General features: G+C 40.4%; 4 protein-coding genes and 1 non-coding gene across 7 annotated transcripts; 4 read left to right on the top strand and 1 right to left on the bottom strand.

The window, feature by feature from the left end:
* The first annotated feature begins 4,707 nt into the window (after nt 1-4,707).
* Nucleotides 4,708-8,550, top strand: LOC129825180 (alpha-1,6-mannosyl-glycoprotein 2-beta-N-acetylglucosaminyltransferase-like). The gene is made up of 2 exons (XM_055885064.1): nt 4,708-4,801; nt 4,908-8,550. Exon 2 carries the CDS (start codon nt 5,167-5,169, stop codon nt 6,409-6,411), a length of 1,245 nt encoding a protein of 414 aa, XP_055741039.1. The 5' UTR covers nt 4,708-4,801; nt 4,908-5,166; the 3' UTR covers nt 6,412-8,550.
* A 643-nt stretch (nt 8,551-9,193) lies between these two features.
* On the top strand, nt 9,194-22,231 carry LOC129825181 (BRO1 domain-containing protein BROX-like). Of its 2 annotated transcripts, none has more exons than XM_055885065.1 (13): nt 9,194-9,308; nt 10,009-10,139; nt 14,957-15,063; nt 15,233-15,329; nt 17,696-17,791; nt 17,953-18,025; nt 18,320-18,425; nt 18,623-18,712; nt 18,849-18,934; nt 19,040-19,121; nt 19,229-19,379; nt 19,474-19,633; nt 19,815-22,231. In XM_055885065.1, exons 2-13 carry the CDS (start codon nt 10,039-10,041, stop codon nt 19,899-19,901), a joined length of 1,236 nt encoding a protein of 411 aa, XP_055741040.1. In that variant the 5' UTR covers nt 9,194-9,308; nt 10,009-10,038; the 3' UTR covers nt 19,902-22,231. The 2 variants fall into 2 exon arrangements, with proteins under 2 accessions (XP_055741040.1, XP_055741041.1); XM_055885066.1 differs by having other exon boundaries at nt 9,194-9,892.
* A 206-nt stretch (nt 22,232-22,437) lies between these two features.
* LOC129825182 (protein FAM177A1-like) lies at nt 22,438-24,629 on the top strand. 2 transcript variants are annotated; one of them, XM_055885068.1, is made up of 5 exons: nt 22,438-22,693; nt 23,057-23,158; nt 23,262-23,316; nt 23,397-23,491; nt 23,855-24,629. In XM_055885068.1, exons 1-5 carry the CDS (start codon nt 22,673-22,675, stop codon nt 24,023-24,025), a joined length of 444 nt encoding a protein of 147 aa, XP_055741043.1. In that variant the 5' UTR covers nt 22,438-22,672; the 3' UTR covers nt 24,026-24,629. The 2 variants fall into 2 exon arrangements, with proteins under 2 accessions (XP_055741043.1, XP_055741042.1); XM_055885067.1 differs by having other exon boundaries at nt 23,021-23,158; nt 23,855-24,627.
* trnas-gcu (transfer RNA serine (anticodon GCU)) lies at nt 24,507-24,588 on the bottom strand. The gene has a single exon. It is a non-coding gene; the product is annotated as a tRNA-Ser (tRNA).
* A 580-nt stretch (nt 24,630-25,209) lies between the features above and the next one.
* Nucleotides 25,210-26,490, top strand: LOC129825708 (uncharacterized). Its single transcript, XM_055885893.1, has 2 exons — nt 25,210-25,425; nt 25,823-26,490. The coding sequence occupies exons 1-2, from the start codon at nt 25,290-25,292 to the stop codon at nt 26,326-26,328; spliced, it is 642 nt and encodes a 213-aa protein (XP_055741868.1). The 5' UTR covers nt 25,210-25,289; the 3' UTR covers nt 26,329-26,490.
* The last annotated feature ends 1,378 nt before the right edge of the window (nt 26,491-27,868 follow it).

Here is a 27,868-nt window from a genome sequence, read left to right as displayed (position 1 = left end):
GAGCTACCTCTCTGTCCTGAGCTACCTCTCTGTCCTGAGCTACCTCCTAAATCATGTGGGGGCCTTGGGGAGGATTCTTAGGCCAAGGTCGGGGGCGAGGGTCGCCACTCAAAGGACGCTAAGGAGGGGGACAAAGACAGTGGTGGAGTGGTGTCCTCGTCCTGCGCCGGAGCCGCCACCGCGGACAGATGCCCACCCAGACCCTCCTCTTGAGTTTTAGGGGTGCGTTCGGAGTCCGCACCTCAGGAGGGGGGTACTGTAATGTCCTGACCAGAGTTCTTATGTGTTTTACTTGTTTAGTGTTGGTCAGGACGTGAGCTGGGTGGGAATTCTATGTTGTGTGTCTAGTTAGTCTGTTTCTGTGTCCAGCCTAATATGGTTCTCAATCAGAGACAGTTGTCCCTGATTGAGAATCATATATAGGTGGCTTGTTTTGTGTTGGGGATTGTGGGTGGTTGTTTCCTGTCTTTGTGTTTGTCTGCACCAGCTAGGACTGTGACGGTTAGTTTGTTTTGTCATTTTGTATAGTGTCTTGTTTTGTGTTAATTAAATCATGGAAAATTACCACGCTGCACATTGGTCCTCAGATCCTTCTCGCCTCTCCTCGTCTGAGGAGGAGGACGACTTAGACTGCCGTTACAAGGCCCTTCTCCCCCGATTTCTCTGTTTGTCCGTGCGGCCAGCTCTAGGAAGAGTCTTGGTGGTTTCAAACTTCTTCCATTTAAGAATGATGAAGGCCACTGTTTTCTTGTCGACCTTCAATGCTGCAGACATTTGTTGGTACCCTTCCCCAGGTCTGTGCTTCGACACAATCCTGTCTCGGAGCTCTACGGACAATTCCTTCGACCTCATTGTTTGTTGTTTTCTCTGACATACACTGTCAACTGTGGGACCTTATATAGACAGGTGTGTGCCTTTCCAAATCATGTCCAATCAATTGAATTTACCACAGCTGGACTCCAATCATCTCAAGGATGACCAATGGAAACAGGATGCAACTGAGCTCAATTTTGAGTTTCATAGCAAAGGGTCTGAATACTTATGTAAGTAAGGTATTTCTGTTTTTTTATTTTGAATACATTTGCAAAAATGTCTAAAAACCTGTCTTCGCTTTGTCATTATAGGGTATTGCGTATAGATTAAGGCTGTAACGTAACAAAAGTCAAGGGGTCTGAAAACTTTTTGAATGCCTTGTATATCATTACAAATCCTTACATTTTTATTGCAGAATCGATTCCTTACTGCTGTTAAACCAGCTAGGTTATAATTGTTTTCTTCTGTTGGTTATGATAACCAATGCAGTTGATTCATGCACGTGAATGAATGCTTATAATGAGAACAATAAGTCATAGTACAGAACACAAGGAGCTGGATCCCTGGTTAGAAACAAATAGTAGAGTAATGGGGGAAGTGGACAACAAAATGTGATACAGCAATGCATAATGGGTCTAGGTACTGTATTTGCTGTCTACTCTTGCCATCTACAGGTGAAAGTTATGAACAAGTTTACTTAGCAATTTATGGTTCATGTAAATGTTTTAGGCTTGAGTCTGACCTGGAAAGTAGGCGATATGGGCGAGGGCTGGTACCTCTGGTGTGTGACCATGCTGATTTGGTCTGGGTGGGGGAAAGAGACAAATGACAGCGGTGCCAGGTGGGGTTAGGCGTTAACAGATCCACCCCAGATCCCCTTTCTGTTATGGGATCCAAAACAAAACTCCATGTAAATGTTTGTGTGGTTATTATCAGATGGATATGGATGTTTCTCTGCCCTCTGGAATGTCATCAAACTGTGGAGAGAATTTCACAGCCGCCTGGTGGAATCAATACCCTATGTAATAGACTAATGTGGAAGGCTACAAGTGCACAATAGCATACATATACCATGACATAGTTGAATGTTGGATTGAATAGTTAAAGGCGCTTCTAGTTTGACGAGAAAAGCGTTTGTCTTTGGAACATTTTGTGACAGCTTAAACAGTTGTGTTTTCATTTTGTAACTCTAACAAGTATGTTTAGGCGCCTAACTACTGTAATCAACAACCCCTAACACATACATTCCATGTGGGTGTGGCACATGTCTCATTCATACCAGCCAGGCAGCTTTAACCAGTCCAACCTGACTGAAGAGATCCTTGCACAAGCCATAGCCTGGACCAGTGGCAACCTGTCATTTAGAGCATCACATATAAAAAGAGGCGGAAGAGCCTGTTTTGAGCCCCACTGTCACGTTCTGACCTTAGTTCCTTTTTTATGTCTTTATTTTAGCTTGGTCAGGACGTGAGTTGGGGTGGGCATTCTATGTTGTTTTTCTATGTTTTGTTCTGTATGTTATATTTCTATGTGTTTGGCCTAGTATGATTCTCAATCAGAGGCAGGTGTCGATCGTTGTCTTGGATTGAGAATCATACTTAGGTAGCCTGTTTTCCCACTATGGGTTGTGGGTAGTTGTTTTTCGTTTCAGTGTTTGCACCATTCGGGACTGTGTCGGTTTTTATTTGATTCTCTTGTTCTTTTTGTATTTTGTATTCATTCTCATTAAACGTTATTAAGGATACGTACCACGCTGCACATTGGTCCGATATTTCCTACTCCTCCTCAGACGAAGAGGACGAAAGCCGTTACTACCACCTGTTTGGTTTGTTGTTGCCTATTTTACATATTGTTTTGGCAATAATACGTGTCACATATCAGTTTGCAAACAATGTAAAAAAAATATATATCATTGAGTTAATAAAGCTGCATACAAACATGGTCTCTTTTTTGTTTTCTTGAGTAAGTCAGCTCCAAAATGCAGGTGTTTCAGCCTTGTTCAGTGTTTTCTTTGGTGGTGGGGCAAGCCAGGGGAAAATACGGAGCGTTGCGTTGTGATTGTCTCAGTGTTCTGTCACTCATGTGGACACTATGTCACCGCCTAAGGGTAGACCTTGAAAAGACTCTAGCCATTTGGGGGCTGCCATAGAGTTACAGTAGAAGTGTAGGCTCAAGGTCATTGGCCACAAATAAAACAACGTCTAATCATGTTATATCTACAGTAGCTTTGATTGGACTGATCATGTCAAAATCTTAGCTATCAGGTATCATCATGAATCAAGTCAAAAATCTACTGGCAAATCCTTTTTAATCCTTGTCATATGAAGATAAATAATCAAGAGAAATTATAGATAAACCGTATCGGTGATCATCGGCCATTCGACATAAACATTACACAACAAGTTAGAAATCGCAAATTCAACAATGAGTGGTTTGGAAGGAATCAGTGGCTAACTGTAAGCATTGCAAAGCAATCATTAGCCTGCTATTCAGTGGAGTGGCTGTGTGGTCCCAAATCTAAGATTAAGGGTTTCTTTTCCTAGTTTAAAATGATAAACATTCAACATTGGCCATGCTGTCAATAAAGCATGATATGTGCCGCGCTCAAAACAACTGTTAACACAGAACTGAAAAATCTATTTTTTGTGAGTTCACGACAACTGAGAACTTGGGAAAAATTAGCTATGACTGGGGAAATACGTTTTGAACTTTCATCCAACTCGGAATTGTAAATTGGGAACTCGGGCCTCTTTCTAAAGCTATGACCTGAAGATCACTGACGTCATCATGATTCAACCTTTTGTTTTTCGAGTTCCCAATTGTCTTGAAAGCACCATAAATCCAGAGAATGCAAGACTTCGATGACAAAGTATGATGACAAAATATACCCACGAATGACCGCCGCACCACCTTCCTGTTCAAGTGGCCACAGCACAACAAGGTCTTGTATGCTGCTGCATAAATGACGTAATATGCCATATATATGTATATGGTAGCTTAGAAGGTAATACTAAGTGTATATTGTGTAGTAAGCTGTTAGTAGCCCATGTGCCTCACCCTAACAATTTGGTCTATTTTCACCTCTTCATTTCCCCTCCTGTTCTGACTTGGTGATGCACATGTAGCCTATAACCTGTTTTTTGAGAAATGTAATCATCGAATATTGTAAGAGCTTTCATTGTCTGCTTATATGCCCCTTTTATTTATCCAACGGTTCTGACTTGGTGTAAACAGAGAGAACACTGTAGGAACAGCCCGTGTTCTGAATTCTGTCGCTGTACATTTCAAAAGTGCTGAACAAATAGTTATATTGACTACGTCCGTTCTAGCTCGCTCTTGAATGTCTTAATCGAAATTACGGATTGCCTCTTATTCGCTTGTCGTCCCCTTATGCCAAAGTTTGTCCATCTCAATTGTCAGTAGAAACCACTTAAGCAAGTCAGCCATATCAGCTTTGTTTTTTTAAAAGGCAGTAAATGAGGCTGAATGAACTGTTCTGCTGCCAGACAAGTCTCCGCTGATAGCCAGGTGTAGCAGTGGTATAGTGCAATTCATGTATTGTTTAGTGTTGTGTTGTGGCTTTGCTGGCATGGATCCCACATATTTTTTTGGGGGGCCCCACCAAGATTTACATGCTAAAATCGCCACTGGCCTGGACATAAGAAAGATCATCTCCCAATTATAAAAAATTTAATATTCTGATTAATGGAAACTCATTCTTAATTGAATTAATATAACACTGAATAGCATAAACTATACCATTACTCTCAACAGATCTTCTCCAACGTCATGGATGTAGCCTATAGTGTAGGTCCCGTAATACATAAGCATAGATAGGCCACTGATTCGTTCAGAATTCTGCCTGTTCCTGTTGGCTGAATAGGACACGTCAGCACTCAATTTTGTTACGTGTTCACTACATGGCATTCCAAAGTCCTAAAACGCTCTTCCGGATAGCATTGTAGTGATACATGACACCTCGCTCTTGGTAAGTCAACTCAACCACTGTAAATTAACTTAATGAATGGAAACAAATCTAATATGTCTGACATAGAGAATAATACATTATTTCATCATCTTGTTACTTTTCACAGGCGATACAGCCGATCTCTAAACTTCTAAACAGCAATAGCAACAGATGATATCGACCAACCGAACTGACAGATCCGTGTCAAAAGGAGTCATCATCAACGAACGATTTCTTCGCGTGCCAGTTTGTAACGTTCTGCGGAAACTGCTGCATTTGGGTTTCCATCGAAAATGGCAAATGCAAACAAGATGAGAACGCTTTCAATAGTCAGGTGATTCAAGCCATCATTATTGTATCCAAAGGTTGCCTTTAACGTTACGAAAATGAGGTTACGATTTCTCAAAAAGAACCTTCTCATTATCCTTGGTGTTTCTTTTATTATTGCCACTGTCATGATCACAACACGTGTCTTCATTTCTGATGAAGTCACGGGTGTTGTCGCTCAGGAAAACATATTGTCTGATGACATGGCAAAGTTTCAGTACAGTTCTATTCCAGAATTGATAAAGTCCATTTACAATGCTAATTACAAGCAATACGTTCAGAATGCGGACAAGTATCCTGGGGAGCCTAAATTGGTCCTGGTTATTCAGGTTCACAACAGACCAGAGTACCTCAAAATACTCATCAAGTCATTGGAAAATGCCGCTGAGGTCCACAGTTTACTGTTGATTTTCAGCCACGACTATTTTTCAGAGGAAATCAATTACATAGTGCAAGGGATAACTTTCTGCAAGGTCTTGCAAATATACTTCCCCTACAGCACACAGCTCTATCCCAGTGAGTTTCCTGGGCAGGATTCACGGGACTGTCCACGAGACATATCCAAGGACGATGCTTTAAAAACAGGATGCCTCAACGCTGAGCATCCAGATTCGTATGGCCACTATAGGGAAGCCTCCATCACACAGACCAAACACCACTGGTGGTGGAAACTTCACTTTGTGTGGGAGCGAGTGCAAGCTCTGCAAGGTTACAGTGGCTTTGTTGTCTTCCTCGAGGAGGATAACTTCATCTTGCCCGACCTCTACCACCTCTTCAAGGAGATGGTTGGATACAGGAAGAGCAGCTGCCCTGACTGTGACATGTTGGCACTAGGCAACCACAACGGCCTGGCAGAATTTGATAAGCTCAGTAACAAGGTGCAAACTGCCGGGTGGATGTCTACCAAGCACAACATTGGCATGGGCATCTCCAGAGAGGTGTACTACAAGCTAATGGGGTGCAACAATGACTTCTGCTCCTACGATGACTACAACTGGGACTGGACCCTCCAGCACCTGTCAGGGACTTGCATCTCCAAGCCACTCAAAGTGCTGGTGGCACAGGGGTCCAGGGTTCTCCATACTGGTAACTGTGGGCTGCACCAGAACAAGGAGGCCTGTCGCCCTGAGCTGGCCCTAAAGAAAGCACAGGAGTCCCTTAAGCTTGCCAAAGCCTCCCTCTTCCCTCAGTCCCTGGCACTAACAAACGCAGATTCAGTGGAGCACAAGGCTCATCTGAAAAACGGAGGGTGGGGTGATATCCGTGACCATGTCCTTTGTAATAACTATGCCAAACGTCTATGAACTATGGACTTCTCATTCTCTTTTTGATGTACTGAGAGGATTGAGGAAATAAGTGCCATTAAAATGTTCAGGGTTCCAAAGGCTGCAGTGTGTTATATATTTTTGTGTTTTTAATGAGGTCTTCCAAGGGGTTAGCAAAACATTTTGGGGGGTATGTTATGGTGTGTATGTAGCAGTGTGATTTATAGCTTGGTTGTTATTACTGTTATTACTAAAAGTAACATGATTGCCAAATATATTTCTTTCTTTTTCAAGACAGATTATACAAGCTGATTCTTTTTGCTTTCTCTTTTTATGTAACCGGGTTTGCTTTTTATTTCTTAAAAATTAAGACACATTTTAGTTGAAGTTAAGTAAAGCATTACAATGTTATAATTTATTAAAAAAACAACATACAATGTTTCAGCGCCAGCAGTTAATTATTATGGTACACATAAATTACTTTACATAGAAAACAAAACTGAATCAGTGTTATACATCCTTGACTTCTATTACATGTCAGATCATTTCCATTTGTATACATTCTTCAGAACAAATAAGAGAGTTGAGCCTTTTGCCCAAATGGGGTGACGCTTGTCCAGCTACAGAATCCCTTACCCATCCACTATTATAATAGTTGTGCTTTAAATGATATGTGGTGCATGCAGTACAAATAGAAAAACAACAGCAAAGTCATTGATTGATATGTAATGCACACAGCTATAGGTTATATTGTATATAGAAAGTGACAATCATGAAATGTCTTGTTATATATACATGCCACTAAACCAATGATCACTTTGTACCTGACAATTGGTTTTACTGGGGAATTACTTACTGTACATAACCTACAGTATGACATTTGTTTGACTGAAATGTGTGGTTAAAACCCCCCCAAATGTTTTACATTGGAACAACAGGAATTGACTGATATTGGTGGGTGTTTGATTTGTCATCATTATGACCTTACAAAGATTACCTATTTTTGCTTTAGCAAATATTTTCATAGCCTTGAACGATATTCCTCTTCCCTCCCCCACACCCAATTTGCCTAAAAGGGAAATCTGTTTATTTCCATCTCCTATGCCTTTGCATTTGACAATGCACCTGTTTTTTTTAAACCAGCTGACATCCTTGGATCTTTCTTAAAATATAGGTATAAATGTAACCTAAGGTGCATTGATGAGTTTCCCTTCAGTAGTGGAAATGTGTAGAATGCAGTTGCTTCTTTTATTCTTATTTTTTATTAATCAGTGCCTTGTAGACATTCCCCTTTCTGCTGGTTATACCATGTGTAGTTTAAGATCTCATATGCAATATACACTGAGTATACCAAAAAATTAGGAACACCTTCTTAATATTGAGTTCCCCCCCCCTTTTGGCCTCAGAACACTCTCAATTTGTTGGTGCATGGACTCTACAAGGTGTCGAAAGCGTTCCACAGGGAGGCTGGCCCATGTTGACTCCAATGCTTCCCACAGATGTGTCAAGTTGGCTGAATGTCCTTTGGGTGTTGGGCCATTCTTGATACACCCGGGAAACTGTTGTGTGAAACCCAGCAGCGTTGCAGTTCTTGACAACTGGTGCAGCTGGCACCTACTACCATACCCCTTTCAAAGGCACTTAAATATTTTGTCTTGCCCATTCTCCCCCTGAATGGCACATACACAATCCATGTCTCAATTGTCTAAGGCTTAAAAATACTTATTTAACCTGTCTCCTCTCCTTCATCTACAGTGATTGACTTGGATTTAACAAGTGACATCAATAAGTGATCATAGCTTTCTCCTGGATTCACCTGGTCAGTCCATGTAAAGAGCATGTGTTGTTGATGTTTTGTATAATCATTGTATATTTATATGACAAATGAATGCTGAATGCCATTGAATGGTTACTCCAATGGTTATTCCAATCTGGCTTTAAATTGCCATGTACTCTTATAATCCACCTGGCACAGCCAGAAGAGGACTGGCCACCCCTCAGAGCCTGGTTCCTATCTAGGTTTCATACATGGTTCCTGCCTTTCTAGGGAGTTTTTCCTAACTACCGTGCTTCTACATCTCCATTGTTTGCTGTTTGGGGTTTTAGGCTGGGGTTCTGTATGGCACTGTGTGACATCTGCTGATGTAAAAAGAGCTTCATAAATACATTTGATTGATACTCCTCCACCTTTTATTCTAAAGCACAATCTTTTCTAGATTTTTTTGGTTTAAACTGTTTCTTGTTGGTTAACTGATCCAAATTCCGCATTCACATGCTAGTCGGAACTAGGAAACTCTGACATGTCGACTTGCTAACTGGTTGAACGCGGCACCTGTATAACTACAACCAGGTAGCAAGTTGGCCATTTCTGAGTTTCCTAGTTCCGATTTGCACGTGAACGTGGCAATATTCCCATTGGGAAATGTTAATTTGATTTGTGAAATTGTGTTCAGACAAAAGCTTGAAAGTTTTTCTGCCCATGTTTTACTTTAAATTACAATAGCCATACATAAGGATTTGGATAGCATATCTGTCTATTTGCTCTAGTGTTGGTTTTTATTCTCCAAAGAAATTTAACTACAGTATGAGATGGTAAGACAAAACGTAGGCTGTGATGCCAATCTTCAGAAGTCATGGTTTGTAAATGGGTTGGTTATGAATGTCATATGTCCATGTAAGCAAATGAAATGCCCAAAGCTCACCCATCAGTGGGTGTATTTAATATAGTCAATCGTTTTTACTGGTCTGTGATCAGTTATACAATTTTAATTCAAATTAATTAACATTACAATTAAAGCAGAAAAGCGGATACTAGACCTGTCCCAAGAAGCAGCAAGTGGTCACATGACTCTACGCTTTTTCCACTGGTCAAGATCCATTCTGTGCCTTTATTTCCGGAAGTGCATCTTCAGATTGTCAGATATCCCAGATCCAAGGTTCGTAAATATCACTTCCATAATATTGTACAAATTAGACTTGTGGTTTTAGATTTTCGTTCTTCGTATTTGTCCATTAGGCAATTAGAAAGCTAGTTCGCTAGGTAGCTAACGTTAGCTACAGTACATTAGCTAGCTAGTTGGGAGTTGCTGCTGTCACATTTGGGTGGGTAACGTTATTCATTAGCTGTATTCCGTTGCAAAACGTTTACTCCAAACATGAATTGTTTGCAATGAAAACGAGAGTTTCTATTGGACATATTCAGTAAAGGCCTCGTCTCGTTCTGTTTGATTCCTAGAGTAAACGGTTTTGCAACGGGAACCGACTAATTTACCCCCCCCCCATCATTTAGTCTACGTTACAGACTAGCTCCTTAGTAATATTCATGTCTATTTTGTTGTTGGTAGCTATTTAGTAACATTATACGAACAATGTAGTATGAAATAGGTTTTACAACCCGTCTAGCCTACATAGTGAGAAGTTAGCTAAGCTTAGCCAAGCAGTTGTGCTAGCTGCTAGGCCATCAGTGTACACGTCAAAGCAAGACCGTCATTGATTGTTGTCATCAAGCCACAGCCAACAAGTAAGATACGTTTACTGTCATATCACCAGTCTTTTATTTGTAGATAATTAGGCCAATTTATATACAAATATATATGTTTGAATATTGTTAATTGATGTCCCTATGCTTCATCTCAGACATCCAGCTTTTACCATCCAAGCCACAGAATGACTCATTGGTTCCACCGAAACCCATTGAAAGCAACTGCACCTGTTTCCTTCAACTTCTATGGAGTTGCTGGTAGCCCATCAGCAAATAAGATATGCAAGTATGTACATGTGTACACTGCAATTGATATCCATTCTATGAGAATTGACCCTTCGCTAAGCCCCCCCCCTTCCCCCCCTTCCCTTGGTTACTCTTACAACCGCCTATCCTAAGGTGGACTCGGGTTTTGGGATAAATGCAGAAAATAAGTGAGATTAACACAGGTTTAGGAGATCTTATATGTTTTGTCCTATGAGATAATATCAGTCAGTTAACATGGCCTTTATGAATTATGAAGCCTTTATGTGCTTTTTTTTTTATTACTTCAATTCTTAGCTGATTTAGATTTTCTCATAGAACATCACGTATAAGATCTCCTAAGCCTGTGTTTAGCACAGGCCTTATTTTCTGTGTTTATCCAAAAACCCTACAAAAATGGCATTCAATTCCAAATAAGCTTTGAACAACGAGCCATGGCGGAGTTGGAAAAAGACGCCATTACTATTTCTCTCTTCCTGAGTCAACCGCTGGCGAAATTCCCTGACAATGATCTTAAACTGTGTTTCTATTACACAATGAAATTGAACTCAGACTATCCCTTGCTAATCAGGAAACATTTGGGTATGTTGTGGTGGACTGGTATTACAATTGGTTCACAGGAACCTGGTAAAATTATGTTTGTAATATACAACGGGTGGGTCTAATCCTGAATGCTGATTTGGTTAAAAACTAATTCCAGCAGGTGTCTATTCCACAAGTTACCACTGGATAAATCTATGACTTTAAATTGCCTATTTACTCTGTTCCATCTGAGTCCGCAATCCGCCCAGCCAGGCAATTTATAAACTTGATCTCCACTATAAAGAGCCTCTAGACATTATCTTACATTTATTTTAGGCTAACATTTCGTTTTCAACAGCGAAGATTTGTACAAACCTTGCTGTCTGTCTCTCTGACATTTACATGTTTCAATATTCAAATTCGATCTCCAGCTGTCCCGTAGTAATGAACGTGTCGGGAGGAGACAGACAGACAGACAGGTAGGCAGCTTTAGTCAGCCAGTCAACCATGAATCATCATAATTTCAGTGCAGGTAGTTTGCAGGTAGTTTGAAGTGCAGGTAGTTTGAAGTCTTTCCAGCTATAGTTTGAAGTGATTGTGTTAGCTGTGTTGTAGGCTAGCTCTCGGTAAATACCCATTAAATTGCTGAGAGATTACACATGGAGTGTGCGACTTTCTTTATTTTGATAGTTTGTAGTTTATTCGCCGTTAGTCAGCACCTGCACACAAACTATTTTCTGAGTGTGTGCCAGCTCATGTTTTTTTTTTTGTAGGCTAGCTCTCGAACATAAGTGTACTGACGAGAGTGCACATTTTATATGCCAGGTAAAATCGTGCATCATTAGCTTATTGTTATGGATGTATCCAAATAAATGTCACTTGAAAACTGCTTATGCAAATACAGCTACTTTGTTGTTGTTCTGGCTGCACTGTTTGATGTGACTGTAAGTTAGCCATAGTTGGCGAGCTAGCAAGCAAGGGATAAGAACGCTGGCAGTCAGTATGGCAATGGATCATTTAGAACGAACAACTGGGTCACGTCCATACATACAGAACAAAAAGACTGAACGACTGGGTCACGTCTCTGGCAATGGAATCGATAGAACGAACTACCAGCCAGCTTGGGTAGCAACCCTAGATTTGTGTCGGGAATACAGTTACCAGTCAAAAGTTTGGACACACCTACTCATTCAGGGGTTTTTCTTTATTTTTACTATTTTCTGTATTGTAGAATAAAAGTGAAGACATCAAAACTATGAAATAGCACATGGAATCATGTAGTAACCAAAAAAGTGTTAAACAAATCAAAATATATTTTAAATTTGAGATTCTTCAATGTACCCACACTTTGCCTTGATGATATCTTTGCACACTCTTGGCATTTTCTCAACCAGCTTCACGAGGTAATGACCTGGAATGCATGTCAATTAACATGTGTGCCTTGTTAAAAGTTAATTTGTGGAATGTCTGTTCTTAATGCGTTTGAGCCAATCAGTTGTGTTGTGATAAGTTAGGGGTGGTATACAGTAGATAGCCCTATTCTACAATGTAGAAAATAGTAAAAATAAACAAAAACTCTTGACTGAGTAGATGTCCAAACTTTTGACTGGTACTGTATATCTTTTGGAAGGATGAAATAGTATGAATACATTCATAAAAATAAAGTTTTTAATAGAAAATATATCAATCATTATTATTTTGAATAAAAGTGATAATGCCCTCGAAGCCGGTGTTTGTAGGATATATTGGCATGGTTTGTCGGCTCTCAACTTCGTCTCGTGCCTAACAACACCAGTGCCAATATATCCTCCAAGAAACGGCTTCTCTGGCATTATCACTTAAGTGTAGCTAGTAGAGGTCGACCAATTATAATTTTTCAACACCGATTTATTGGAGGACCAAAAAAAGCCGATGCCGATTTTGTATTTATTTAAAAAAAAATGTATTTATTTTTTCTTTATTAATATATATATATATCCGGAAACTATAATTTCGAAAACAAAATGTTTATTTTTTCAGTAAAATACGGAGCCGTTCCATATTTTATCTAATGGGTGGCATCCATAAGTCTAAATATTGCTGTTACATTGCACAACCTTCAATGTAATGTCATAATTATGTACAAATCTGGCAAATTAATTACTATCTTTGTTTGAAAGAAATTATCTTCACACAGTTCGCAACGAGCCAGGCGGCCTAAACTGCTGCATATACCCTGACTCTGCTTGCACATAACGCAAGAGAAGTGACACAATTTCCCTAGTTAAAAGAAATTCATGTTAGCAGGCAATATTAACTAAATATGCAGGTTTTAAAAAATATACTTGTGTATTGATTTTAAGAAAGGCATTGATGTTCATGGTTAGGTACACATTGGTGCAACTTGCACTTGTTAAATCATCACCTGTTTGGCGAAGTAGGCTGTGATTTGATGATAAATTAACAGGCACCGCATTGATTATATGCAACCCAGGACAAGCTAGATAAACTAGTAATATCATAAACCATGTGTAGTTAACTAGTGATTATGTTAAGATTGATTGTTTTTTCTTAGATAGGTTTAATGCTAGCTAGCAACTTACCTTGGCTCCTTGCTGCACTCGCGTAACAGGTGGTCAGCCTGCCACGCCGTCTCCTCGTTGAATGCAATATAATCAGCCATAATCGGCGTCCAAAAATGACGATTACCGATTGTTATGAAAACTTTAAATCGTCCCTAATTAATCGGCCATGCCGATTATGTCACCCTCTAGTATTATGTCACCCTCTAGTATTATGTCACCCTCTAGTAGCTAGCCATTGCTCTGAATTCACTGTCAGTGTAACGGATGTGAAATGGCTAGCTAGTTAGCGGGTACGCACTAATAGCGTTTCAATCAGTTACGTCACTTGCTCTGAAACCTAGAAGTAGTGGTTCCCCTTTCTCTGCAAGGGCCGCGGCCTTTGTGGAGCGATGGGTAACGATGCTTCGTGGGTGACCGTTGTTGATGTGTGCAGAAGGTCCCTGGTTCGCGCCCTGTCGGGGCGAGGGGACGGTCTAAAGTTATACTGTTACATTGATGCTGTTGACCCGGACCACTGGTTGCTGCGGAAAAGGAGGATGTTGAAAGGGGGTTGAGTGTAACTGCAGACTAGTAATTAGTATCGAAGATTTGCTCTTATTCTGTCGGTATCAATAGTCTCAGAGTTTAACCATTTCCACCAGTGTAGCCAATGTTCCACGTGGTTTGGTTAGGTATTCAACAACCGAGGAATGCATGGTCTCTACTCAAACCTTAGCTCTCTCGGTAATCGAGGTACGCTTGGTCTGAAGTGGGCTTCTCCAGGTGAGGTTTATATTCGGAACAGCAGAAAAGGGTTGTCCCATGACGGCGGATCAATGTCTGTGCGCATGGGGCGGGCCAATGACTTAATTCAATTCCCTTTAAAATGTAACTATCTTTCATTATCATTCATTGTATAAACAGAGTTATGGTAATGTGGCTGTATTGTCTCTAGTGAGGTCACAAACATTAGACAGAATGGACCGGTCGTAGCTGGATTCTCCACCGACCGTTTACACATTCTCCACAACATGGATATTGTTCAGTTCTCAAGTTCTGTGAGGTAGAAGAAGTTCCTTTGTTCTACTGTGAACCCTGTCTCAATACTGCATGACCGGGGGGGAAGAGAGTCTCCTCTAGGAATTTACGACCTGAGATAACGGAACCTGGGTGTAGGGGAAAAAAGAGATGGTGAAAGAGAGGGGGATGGTACTCGCTATACCCAAAGAGGACCACGTCTTGACACCACTTTTGGAGCTAACTAGTGCTCTCAAATTGTATTATGATGTCGACAACATGGGAGTTGTATTCATAACATTGTTAACTTAGCTAGCTAACATACATTTTGAGAAAACAACTTTTATTAAGTGGCTAGCTAGCTAGCTAGCATTAGCAACGTTTGGCAGTCAATGAGACAGAGCTAGCTAACCAGCTGAGGTGGCAAACAATGTAACAAGTATAATTTCAAATTCAAAAAATACTCCAACCACAGGCTCTGCATTTCAGGAATCAGAGAATCATGTACTCCTGGTGCACTGTTCAACTATTTAGCCATTTAAACATTTATTTTTAAAGAAATCTCTCCGGGTTTGCCATACCCCTCACTGGCTTTCATGCGATTTAAATGTGAGCTTATCCAAGGTGTCTGACTCAACAACAGTTGCTATCCATTGGAGCACTGTGATTGGTTGCCCAAAATTCTGCTGCGGGGCTTAGCGAAGGGTCAATTGAGAACACATGATTGCTTGACTGTTTACATTTCTCTCCTCAATAGTGACTTGAGGACATCGAGGGCCAGACTCTTGGAGATGTTCACAGATACCACCTGTGATCCTGAGATCATGAAAAATGCCACAGATACTTATTTCTCACTCTTACAAGGTGAACTTGTGCTGTTTGTTTATGCCTTTTCTCCTCTGTCTTTAGCAGTGCTTACTGTTTTGTAGTGTTTTTGTGTGGTCTTTCTACACACTGCTCATCATGCATCACTATTCCTTTTTTTTCTATTAATAATCCATTTCTGGTCTTTTAATTGCTTGACATGACATAGGATTCATTGCATCTCTGGATGGCACCAAACAAGAGAACAAGCTTCGGTTCATGCAGAACTTCAAGTGGACTGACACTTTGCAAGGAAACACCCCAAGGTAAAGCCTTCTAGCCCATAGGTGGTTAGTTACCTCCATCAGCCCCACAGTCAGAGCTCTACACATAAAACATACAGTAAATGTCAGTCAAGGTGTTAGTTACAATAGGTCGTTATCAATAAAACGCCACAATACGGTGTTCAATTTACCTGCTGCGGGGAAAGGAGACTCCCAGCCCTGCTAAAAACATTGATAACTGCGTGTAATTTCAGGGATTGTTAAATAAATGTTCACTATTTTGTTGTAATATCACCTCTTGAAGAGCATAGTCAGAACTACACATTTCCAATTATTCCATGCAAAACAATTGTGCAAATTTTGCTCTGTCATCAGAGTTATACAGCAAATAACTGCATGCTTTTCATAGTCAGTAAACATCAAATTATCAAGTAATTTCAGATACATCAGTGTAGCCTCACGATATACAGTATCAGTCAAAAGTTTGTACACACCTACTCATTCAAGGGTTTTTATTTATTTTTTACTATTTTCTACATTGTAGAATAATAGTGAAGACATCAGAACTATGAAATGACACATGGAATTTCTGTAAATCTTAATGCATTTGAGCCAATCAGTTGTGTTGTGACAAGGTAGGAGGTGTTATACAGAAGATAGCCCTATTTGGTAAAAGACCAAGTCCATATTATGGCAAGAACAGCTCAAATACGGGAAATGACAGTCCATCATCACTTTAAGACATGAAGGTCAGTCAATCCGGATAATGTCAAGAACTTTTAAAGTTTCTTCAAGTGGAGTCGCAAAAACCATCAAGCCCTGGAATGAGTAGGTGCAAACATTTGACTGGTACCGTAGGAGGGCAAAAACCCAGCAGCAGGACCGCTACCTCCACCTTTGTGCAGGGAGGAGCACTGCCAGAGCCCTGCAAAATGACCTCCAGCAGGCCACAAATGTGCATAAGTGGACAGTTTGATTTCACAGAAGTGTGATTGACTTGGAGTTACATTGTGTTGTTTAAGTGTTCCCTTTATTTTTATATATATATATATATATATATATATATATATATACACACACAGACCCATTGCTATGTAAATTAGCTATGAGACTTGAAATTGAGCTCAGTTGCATTCTGTTTCCATTGGTCATCCTTGAGATGTTTCTACAACTTGATTGGAATCCACCTGTGATAAATTCAATTGATTGGACATGATTTGGAAAGGCACACACCAGTCTATATAAGGTTCCGCAGTTGACGGTGCATGCCGGAGCAAAAACCAAGCGATGAGGTTGAAGAATTGTCTGTAGAGCTCCGAGACAGGATTCTGTCGAGACACAGATCTGGGGAAGAGTACCAAAAAATGCAGCATGGTGGTGGCATCATGCTGTGTGGATGTTTTTCAGCGGCAGGAACTGGGAGACTAGTTGGGATCGAGGGAAAGATGAACAGAGCAAAGTACAGAGAGATCCTTGATGAAAACCTGATCCAGGACCTCAGACTGGGGCATAGGTTCACTTTCCAACTGGACAACAACCCTAAGCACACAGCAAAGACAACGCAGGGTTTCTGATTGTCCTTGAGTGGCCCAGCCAGAGCCTGGATTTGAACCTGATCTAACATATCTGGAGAGACTTGAAAATGGCTGTGCAGCGACCCTCCCCATCCAACCTGACAGAGCTTGAGAGGATCTGCAGAGGAAAGTGGGAGAAACTCCCCAAATACAGGTGTGTCAAGCTTGTAGCGTCATACCCTAGAATACTCAGCTTTAATTGCTGCCGAAGGTTCTTCAACAAAGGACTGAGTAAAGGGTCTGAATACTTATGTACATGTGATATTTAACTTTTTTATTTTTAATACATTAGCAAAAATGTCTAAACCTGTTTTTGCTTTTTCATTATGAGGTATTGTCTGTAGATTGAGACGAAAAAATAATTTAGCATTTTTTAGAATAAGACTAACGTAACAAAATGTGGAAAAAGTCAACGGGTCTGAATACATTCCGAATGCAATGGATAGGCTATCCTCGCAAATCAAAGTTTACAAGATCAATTTATGTTTACTGAACATGAAAAGCATGCAGTTACATGCTCTGATGATAGAGCTAAATGTGGAATAATTGGAAATGTGTAGTTCTGACTATGCTGGGGTCTCCTTGCCACCCAGCAACTAAATAAAATGCTCTGCACTGTATTGTGACGTTTAATTGAGAACTACCTATAGCTTTGTCTTGGTTCTTTTGTATTTCCAGCTGACATTTTATAAATGTGTTATTACATCATTACTCAGGCTCAACATTTTATTTAGTTCTCTCACCTCAAACAGATGTTTCCGTCCATTATTGAAATACACGGTCTCTCTCCAATACTATTATTGTTATTAACATCCTGTCCCATTGTCCCTTTAGTGCCCAACAAGATGCTATTTTTGAGCTGGTCTCCATGGCCTTCAATGTTGCAATTTGGCACACCAAGTTTGCCTCAAGACTTGCAGGAAAGGAAAAGTATGTGTTTATTTTCTGCCTTACTAATTTATTCTCATACAATATATCTGATTATGCAAGAAAGGTCATTTATGACCTTGATGTAATTACAATATTGATATGTCAATGGAACAAGTGTGAAAAGGGAACATATTAGCATTCTAATTTTCACCCCTTTTCAGTGTAACTGAGGTAGAAGCAAAAGATGTCCACAGGAGCCTGAAATTTGCTGCTGGGATTTTCAAGCACCTCAAGGTGATTAGCTTATATTGTCTCTGTATAATGACAATTATATTAATGTTTTATTTGAAATTCTTTTTAAGACACCTAAAGTCACTTTGCATAGTGAGATAATCAGCAAGTTAAAAAAGCACACTGATAAACCCATCAACTCTGGTTCCTATATTGCTCACTTTACATTAACCTCAACACATGGTGAACAATGTGAATACATTACAGTATCATCAACCTGAACACAAGTTGCTGGTTGTTGGTGCATGGTTGTCTCTGGCAGCGCACCCGTCCTCCTCTCTGGTCTCTCCCCTGTAGGAGGTCCACATCCCCCGCCTCATCACCCCAGCGGAGAAGGGCCGGGACCTAGAATCCAGAGTCATGGACACCTACATGGTCCAGTGCAAAGCAGAGGCACAGGAAGGTAGCTACACTGCAACTTCTCTGCATAATTATTAGGGTCAGGAGCTGACAACGTGTCTTGGCTGGGAAAAACTCTGGAGTCTTATGGCAATCTCATGGCAGTGTGTATGTGGGATTACACTGAGTGAGAACAGGACTTACGATATCATAATGCTGTAAAATTATATCAGCATTTAACTTAATTTTTGATGTTTGCAGTGACGATTGCCAGAGCGATTGAACTCAAGCATAACGCCACTCTCATTGCAGCCTTGGCCTTCGAGACCGCAAACTTTTACCAGAAAGCTGGTAAGTATTTAGGGGTTTCCTGTCACATCCTGACTTTGTTGCATTTTTGTAATGATCTTATATAGGAATGTCTCGATCTAACCACTGTTGGTCCTCCCGATCACTCAAAATAATGTTATCCTCTCCGTCTTCACAGACCACACACTGAACACCCTGGAACCAGAGTGCAGCAGTAAGTGGAGGAAGTACCTCCAGCTGAAACAGCACTTCTACATGGCCTATGTATGTTCTTGAGCAGTCTAGACAGTTGAGAGAGTTTGTTTGTTTTGATTGTTCTGTAAATGCTAAGATACTAATTCTAATAATGCTATTATTTGTCACTTCCAGGCATATTGCTACCATGGACAAACTCTCCTCGTGAGCGACAAGTGTGGCGAGTCAATAAGATCTCTCCAAGAAGCAGAAAAGTGTTGGTATTTCTGTGCTAGATTGTGTTTTGCATTTTTGAAGCACTACACAGATGTTTCTTCATCTTAACAATTGTAAACACTTACGGCGCTTGCTTGCTGTGTTTAGGCTACTCCAAAGCCGAGGCTCTGTGCAAAGAGTACCGTCAGACCAAAGGGCCGGGTAGCACAGCCAAGCCCTCTGAGCAGCTCTTCTTCACCACACTGGGTGGCCTGATCAAAAATACATTGCAGAAGTGCGAGAGAGAAAATGGATTCATGTGAGTAACACACACATCCAGTATAACATTTATTTGTGTATAGTAAATAACAGTAAGTAGTTGTAGCATTTATACACAAATGTCATTTCTCCAGATACTTTCACAAGGTCCCGGCCGAGGTGCCCCAGCTAGAGCTGAAGGCTAGCTATGGCCTGGCCGAACCAATATCCTTTGAGTTCCCAGCCCTCAGCGAGCAGTGCACCCCTGAAGTCTACACCACTTTTGACCTCACCAAGGGGGCCAAAGCTGAGAAGGTAATGCTGCTCAGACATTTGGCACTGCAACAGATAATTTGGTTACTATAGCTTTGTCTTCACATATTTTGTCTTGTTACTGATAATAATCACGTAAAGACACAGAGGATTTTGTTAATTTGCTTGTCTGGTTCTCGAACAAATGGTTTCACATTTTTCCCTCTCGCCATTTTGATTGCAGGCCAAACCCAAGCAGGAAGAAGAGGTTAAGCCAATGAAGGAACCAGATTTGAAGCCTCAGAAAGATACAGGCTGCGTCATTTCATAAACAGAGATGACCGGGGGGGGTGACAAGGACAAGAAAAACATGACTGTATGGATTTATTGATGCATTGGTTTGTTTTATCTGTAGTGTTTTTATGATCAGTGATTTACAGTAGCATGACCATCTGTTGTAGTTCATTTTATACATAGTTGTTTTCTATTTTTTTATGTTCATGATCAAATATTATTGGGTCAGACTTTATATTTGAAATGCTCTCTCACTAGTCCTGTTGGGGATTTTGGATCTTTATTTATTGCTGTCATTTAAGAAACGGACAATTAATATAGTAAGAACTTATAACACTCCACGATGAATATCCAATAATTTGTAGAAGAAATCGTATGTTTTCAATTTTATTTTTCAATCGCTGAGATTCTCTAATTGAATCACAGTTTTCTTGCAACTGAAAGGACACTGTATATACAGGATCACATTATTCATACACAAGGCTAGTCATTGCTGGGTATGACCTGTATTTATGATAATAACCATTGTTTAATATTCCCCTCTTTATTGGAGACTTGAGGACTAGGCGGTGCTTGTATTGGGTCAGAATAACCTGAACAATGCCGGCTGTTCAGTAGGAACATGGAATAACATCTGGGAAGTTCTCCGGAAAGCTCGATGTTCTGAACGTTCTAAGTAGAAATGTCACGCATGACTACTCTGCACGAGAGAGGAGCAGGCCTGTTTTACATGAAACCTTTGAACGTTCCATAACATTTTGCCCTATGGAAGGTGATGTAGGTCTTCCTGACGCTAAGAAAACTGTTGTTTAAAAAAAATTAAAAAATAATTAAAAAAACTCAGACTAGTGGCCATGGTTGCTGTTCTAAAGGATCGGTGTCCCGCTAGCGGGACAACTTCCAGTGAAACTGGAGGGCGCGCAATTCAAAATATTTTTTCACCGGCACAGGTTTCATACGTTCACATATAACGATTAAATATTCACTTTTTAAAATCTTCCTCTGATCTGTCATCCAAAGGGTCTCAGCTATAACATGTAGTGTCGTTTTGTTAGATACATTCCTCCTTTATATCCCAAAAAGTCAGTTTAGTTGGCGCCATCGATTTGAGCAATCCACTCGTTCAACTTGCAGAGTAAGGAATCTGAAAATCTACCCCTAAACTTTGTTTCAACAAGTCAGAATACGTTTCTATTTACTCCTCAGATACCGTAAAATGTAATCAAACTATAATATATTTTTTTCGGATAGATGTATGTTCAATACACCAATTTCCAAGACGTGTGCTTCTAAACTGGTATTTCTCATTCGTTTTTGAAGTTACAAACCTGAAACCTTGAACATAGACTGCTGACAGCCTGTGGAAAACATAGGAATTGCATCCAGGGAGCTAATTTTCAATATGACCTTTCTCTTGCAGTTCTAGGATGGTCTTTAAAAAAAAAAAAAATCGGGTTGGTTTTTCTTTGGATTTTCTCCGACCATATCTATTGTTATATTCTCCTACATTATTTTAATATTTCTACAGACCTCAAATGTTTTCTTTCCAATGGTACCAATTATATGCATATCCTGGCTTCAGGGCCTGAGCTACAGACAGTTTACCTTGCGCATGTCATTCAGTCAGGAAGTGGAAAAAAGGGCCTATCCCTAAATAAGACTGGATTTATCAGTGATTGACAAGTGCAGGAACACTAGAGTAATGGTTAATGAAGAAAGAAATGGACTTGACAATCTGATGTCATTCAAATATGATGTCAATCATAACCTACTTAAACCATTTCAGTGAAGGGAGTAATGTTGTACTATGGCACATTATTTTACACATGGAAAATTGTTGGATGAAGTGGCTTCTATGTATGTAAATGAATCAAATGAATTACAAATGTTTGTTTTATCTGTAAATGACAACGATATACTGTAGTTTTTAGAGTACTGATTTGCTGTAATTGCCTAAGAGTTGTTTTTGAAAATATGTTAATGACAGCTAGCGTCTACTGAGGAGGTGCAATAGGGGGAAAAGTAACCCCGAGTATGGTATACTAACTTGCCAATATATTAAGAAAATTGTGCATTCTTTCTGTTCAACCTCAAAGCACATTATAATGCCTTTGCATTTTAAATCTTATTAGTCACACAGAAATTAAGAACATATACAACATATATGTTATCTCTACAATACCTTTTTATTCTTGGAACAATTAATTTTCACATTTAAGGAACAATTAGATTTATTTTTAATTAACACATTTATGAAAACAGTTTGCTGTAGCATAACAATGTTTACACAAGTCAACCTGAAGGTCATTACTCTTCATCTAATGGTGCCCTTCATGGAAAATGTTTCAAATAAAAATGTCAAGAAACCTTGGGTTGCTATTTTATGTCGCAATCAAACACTTATTTTCCTGATGTAAGAACAGGGTGTCTGTGCTGCACTCAAGTATCATTAGCCAGAGGAACAACATCACTCCATATAGCAGTTAACAATAAACCTAGAAATTCTACACAGTGGAACAAGCCCAACCCTCAGCCTTACAAGAAAACTGAAATTAGTAGCCTGTCATCCAATGACCGCAGTCTCTGACTGGTGTACATAGTAAGCATGACTAAAACGTGTTTCTGGTGTGTTGAGTATCAGGTTTCAAACTAATGTAGGACCCAGTATCTTGCTTTTTTTCTGTTGCCTTGATTGACCATTCCAGTGCCATCAGAGTGGAGGAAATGTATGTACTCTGAGCTGAGGAAACATTTTTGCTCTACAGGCAGCAAAACAAGGAAAGGAAAACCATTTATTCAGTGTGAAGAATGAGCGACAGTTTCAAGGAAGTAAGTGCTGTTCATATGTAGGCTAAAGGGTTTACCTGTCATAAGGCTAGACATTTCTTTATAAATACGTCTTCAGTATCTCTCAATTCAGAGCTACTTTTATGATTGTTTCCTGTATGGAGCATACTAATAGCCCTTTAAGACTATCCCTTGGCAAATAGATGGCGTCAGTAGAAATTGCTTATCATAAGCTAATGTAGTACGCACACACACCATTATCAAGCACAACCACAGACCTTATGTTTTATGAATTGCTTATGCAGGACGGGTATGAGAGGATAAGGGGTCAGTGTGTCAGTGTGTGTCTCTCGGGGTCCTGACATTTAGGAGAGACAGTTCAGAGGTCCTTCACTGTCCCTGCAGAGGAGGGTCATCTATTTCGCCAGCGGTGAGACTCTGGAGGAAGATGACAGTGAGGAGGAGGATACATTACAAGAGGAGGTGTTTAGGGAGCCTGAAGACATGGTAGGGAAGTGTTCAAACAGTTCAGATTTTGATTCTTAGTATAAATAATGTTTAGTCCATGAGCACAGTTGGAATGCCGCACTAATCTGTGTGTGTGTTTTAGCCCAAACTCCCATGGAGAGCTTTTACTTGGTCTCTGGGCAGGAAGTCATTGCGCAGTAAGTTGCATTCCATTCATGTGTGCTCTTGAAACAATTTTTAAAAAGCATTGTCTTACATAACATGTTATTGCCTTCAGCTTGTGATTTTCTTGGGGGAAAACTGGCTGGTCTACTTGGCCTCAACACTGCCAAATACCAGTATGCTGTAGATGAACATCAGCGTGACAACAAGGTAAGGTACATACAACATTACACACACATATGGCCAGGAGTCTTTCTTGACCACATAAGAGTCATGAGTTTTTCCTGACCATGTGAGCTGACTAGGTACAACCTGGTGATAGGCACTAAGCCCCAGAGTTGTTCTCTGGTCAGGTAAAGTGGTCAGGAAAAGTTCCTGGACCTACACATAAAGCCTGCACAACATAGTCAGAAATGTAGACCACATATGCACTTGTTTCCAATCTTCAGTCAAATTCTAAGCTCTTGATTAAACATACACCAACTTTAAAAATGTAGCAGTCACACTCAAACAGAAGTCTTTTTCTAAACCGAATTGAAAAATGTTTAAGCTAGCGGTTTTGTTCCCTTCTAGAACACAGGCAGTAAAGACACCGAATGCTCCTATGAGAAAAGAAGGGAGAGAATCCACCTTTCTTCGAGGATGAGCAGTGAATATGGTGCCACAAGCTCCCACGGAGTCCCTGCTGAGCACAGAACTACAGGATCCCACAACATGGGTTATCGAGATGATAATGAGCACTGAATAAGAACTAGGCTAATAAACAAAACAAATGTTATTTGTCATATGCGCTGAATACAACAGGTGTGAAATGCTTACTTACATTTTTTTTGCATTGTTTGTTAAGTTGTAAGTAAAAAAAAAGAATCTAAATAAACCAAAGGAAAAATAGTAACACAATAGTATGCATTGAAAGCATTAAACATGTTGTGGTAACAAACTAAGAGAGCAAATATTTATATTGCTGTGTGTATTTGTTGGTGTTCCTCTGTGATTTCTACTGTATTGCACTTTATCTGACTATATTAATACAATTCTGAAATGTTCATAAAAAACATGCAGAATACATTTTCCATGCATGCCTTCAATTTAATTGAATTTCTGACTAAATGTGTTTTGTACATTATGCGTGAAAATATCGAATAAATATTCTGGATAGCACAGAACATAGATAACTGCTGTGTATAACTGATGACTATACACTTTGGCTAGCGATAAAAATTACCGACGAGGATGGGATTCGAACCCACGCGTGCAGAGCACAATGGATTAGCAGTCCATCGCCTTAACCACTCGGCCACCTCGTCGTAATGCTTCCTGATGTAAAAGAGTTAGCTTTATCAAATCTTATGAACTAACATTTACCGGGCTGCAAATGCTACTGCATGTTTGTTTGTTTTGTATTTTTCGCAACATTTAACGTTGCATTTTAGAATTGTTCTGTTTTGATTTTCATAAATAAAATGTATTTGTTTTAGCTAGCTAGTTACATCTGTCTCAAGCATTGTGGATGTGGAAGCTAATTTAAAGCCAATTTATGCTTGACCTGGATGTGTTGGAGGCACCGTATGGATGGTGTGACGCATTTATAGTGCCTCTGGAGGCATGCAGAGGCCATATTGAGCTCTGTACCGCATCGCTGTGCGCCTCTGAAATGTTGTAACAATGTAGAGGGCTTCGTATAGCTCCGCATTGACATGATTGGTTGACGGTAGGTGAGTGCGGAAGGTCCAGTATAAACACAAACTCACTTCCTTGTCAACTTCCTTCACGACAGCTTTGCGCTGCCCGTGGAACGCAAGAAGTGTGAATGCCCTGACTTCAGCAGAGGCCATATCTTCGTAAATGCTGCACAGCCAATGCAGAGTTCGGACTGACCACGTAAAGCCTTTAAGCCAGCAAGTAAGCGTTTCAAATTTGGAAAATATTTGATACGCATGCGCACTGTCTTTGAATTCAAAACGAATAATAGCAGCAGCGAGTGCTTTGAAAGCTAACGTTAGCTAACATGCAAATGGCTGACAGAATCATTTCGGCTGTTTCGGATTACCCTGAGTTGTATAACATAACTTTAAACTCATACAGGGATTCACAGAGAAAGGCAAGGGCATGGAGGGCTGTAAGTCTGCAAGTGGAAATGCCTGGTAAGGTCAGCTTGCTGCTAGCAATAGCTTGCTAACTACCCAGTTAACGTTAGCTAGTAAGCTAGCCAACTAGCTAGCTATAGCTACCTAGCTACTTGAACTGTTGTTGACCAAACTTTCTCTCACCTAGGTAGCTACGTACCTAGCTACATCCTTAGCTAGCTAGCTACCTGCCAATTGTTATCCCCCCAAATAAAACGACAATGTGATCCCTGCAATAAGGTAAATTAGGAATAAATACATGTTTACATAACATTTAAGAAATGTCATGTGTGTATTTTAATCATGATCAGACTATCCGTAGGTCAGATTGAGATTGCTCTATTTGTGTTAGATGCAGATATCCTTACCCCACTCCCCTCTTCTTTTTGTGTTACGTGTAATTTGGGGTGTTTAGTGGATGACTGTCGGAATAAATGGAAGAACCTGAGGGACACTTTTGTCAAATTCAAGCGGGCTGAGCAGCAGAGGAGAGCATCTGGGGAGCTGGACATTCACAAGAAGACCTGGATGCACAGCAGGAGCATGTCCTTCCTTACCCCCTTCATCCAGGCCAAGGGCTTGCAAGGAGACACCACAGATGACTTGGAAGAGGAGGAAAGGGAGAGGAACAGGGAAAGTGGCACAGAAGGTGTGGACGATAAATCAGCCTACATTATCCATGAGATCGAGGGGGACCAGGCAGACGATGAGGATGCTCCCTCTCCTGACACTGTGTCGGAATCCAATGGGCCCAGCCGGAAGAGGAGGTGGCAGATGGATGGGATGGACGGACTGGAGGACATAGAAGATGAGATGTTCTTCTTTAGTTTGCTCCCGTATCTTAGGAAGCTCCCCCATAGAAAGAAGAGTGCTGTAAAATTGAAAATACACCAACTTCTACATGAAGCAGCATTCCAATAACCCACTGCCCAGCCCCTGCCCTCAATTCTGTTTCCATGGTTTTGTAAACACAAGCCTTCATTTTGTCCTGTTATCAACTATTGTTCTATATTCAGTTTGATACTATGCCTGTTTATGGTTATTGCAAAGTCAAGTGTTAACAAATAAACACTTTCAACATTTGAGGGCCTGAATTGCTTAGTTTGTCTGCGAGCAATTCTCCCACATTTTCAAAATAATAAAACATTACACTCTTCACCTTGGGCTGATGCAATTGGAAACCATTAGCAAATGTGATGCTACCAGTTGAGCAAGGTTAAACATTATGCGAATCATTGAAAAATCCAGGAAATGAGGGAAGAAGCGCCAACACAAGTAGTGTTTGTTTTGAATGCAGAAGCAGAGAGGTACTTTCAATACTTACCAGGTGGGGGCAGTCACTGTCAAAGAAAAAAAGTTATTTCTCCAGCCAAGGAGTGTTGTCCACCATCAGTTTCCTTTATGGACTGAGCTGAACCTGTTATTATTAACTAACACTGATTTGCATGGGAAGGCACTCTGAACTGGTTATGTAACATCCCACATGTCAGCAGCACTGTAGAGTCTACCATAGCATAAAAACTTTATCAAGTGCTAAAGGGCCTCTCTGGTTCACTTGGACACTTAAACCAATCTACGGCACTGCTTCGGTATGTACCAGCTCAATCCCAATGCCTCTCTAAAGCCCCGTTTATACCTGGTGCTAACATGGGTTCTCTATCTCGATATTGTCTACATTCAGATTTCCTGGTCCCTTCTTTATGCAAATTATTTCACAGCTATTCTTTCAAAATATTATTTATTTAATGTAAGACACATTTAGTTAATGTAAGACACAATAATTTTGATTTAAATGGTTTCTCTGTCCAGATCGGTCTACACTTGTAAGATATGCAGACACAACGTGTGTCTGACTACCTCTGGAGATGGGCTGGATGATCTGATCACAATCAGATTGCACTGTGTCTTTTGATTGAGCCCACATTTTAGACAGTTGTAGACAATCAGAATGTGGACTTTTCAGACAGACCATTTCACTCTCCAAAATTCTAGCAACCAGGGCCGGCTCTACGGGTTGGCTAAGCTGGGCATGGACCCGCCCAGTTTTAGTTTTGTTTCCCCATAAACATAACAAATGTTATATGAATTACCCTGTTCGGGTTTGCCAGTGTAGTGCTGCCAGTAGCACAGACTGGGACAGTGTGTGATCTGAGGAGGGGTGAGGGGGGGGTAATAATTTCATTGTAGTTAAAATCCCAAAATGCATTCTGATTGGGCACTTAACCATGCAATGCCATAAGGTACCGCCTTCATAAACTTGTTTAGGAATCTCATTGGATCCCAGGGCGAGCGGGTTTTTACTCACAGAAGGGGGGAAATGGTTCACTTTTGCAGATAGCTACAGCTAATAATGAGCTAGAGATGGAGTGCGGAAGCCCACTCAATCCATTCTTTTGTTTTTTAATGATGAGTCTCCCTTCTCACATGTACAGTCGTGGCCAAAAGTTTTGAGAATGACACA

This window comes from Salvelinus fontinalis, chromosome 27 (assembly GCF_029448725.1).
Source record: "Salvelinus fontinalis isolate EN_2023a chromosome 27, ASM2944872v1, whole genome shotgun sequence".
NCBI classification, from domain to species: Eukaryota; Metazoa; Chordata; class Actinopteri; order Salmoniformes; family Salmonidae; genus Salvelinus; species Salvelinus fontinalis.
Note: the sequence above shows the minus strand (reverse complement) of the source record. Positions and strands in the feature narration are given on the sequence as shown.

Coding starts and splice junctions, on each gene's coding strand:
- LOC129825180 (XM_055885064.1), top strand. CDS start 5,167: ATGAGGTTACGATTTCTCAAAAAGAACCTTCTCATTATCCTTGGTGTT.
- LOC129825181 (XM_055885065.1), top strand. CDS start 10,039: ATGACTCATTGGTTCCACCGAAACCCATTGAAAGCAACTGCACCTGTT. Junction 15,064..15,232: donor TTATTTCTCACTCTTACAAG/GTGAACTTGTGC, acceptor GACATGACATAG/GATTCATTGCATCTCTGGAT. Junction 19,122..19,228: donor TCTCCAAGAAGCAGAAAAGT/GTTGGTATTTCT, acceptor TGCTGTGTTTAG/GCTACTCCAAAGCCGAGGCT.
- LOC129825182 (XM_055885067.1), top strand. CDS start 22,673: ATGAGCGACAGTTTCAAGGAA. Junction 23,159..23,261: donor TTAGGGAGCCTGAAGACATG/GTAGGGAAGTGT, acceptor TGTGTGTTTTAG/CCCAAACTCCCATGGAGAGC. Junction 23,317..23,396: donor GGGCAGGAAGTCATTGCGCA/GTAAGTTGCATT, acceptor TATTGCCTTCAG/CTTGTGATTTTCTTGGGGGA.
- LOC129825708 (XM_055885893.1), top strand. CDS start 25,290: ATGCAAATGGCTGACAGAATCATTTCGGCTGTTTCGGATTACCCTGAG. Junction 25,426..25,822: donor TCTGCAAGTGGAAATGCCTG/GTAAGGTCAGCT, acceptor TGGGGTGTTTAG/TGGATGACTGTCGGAATAAA.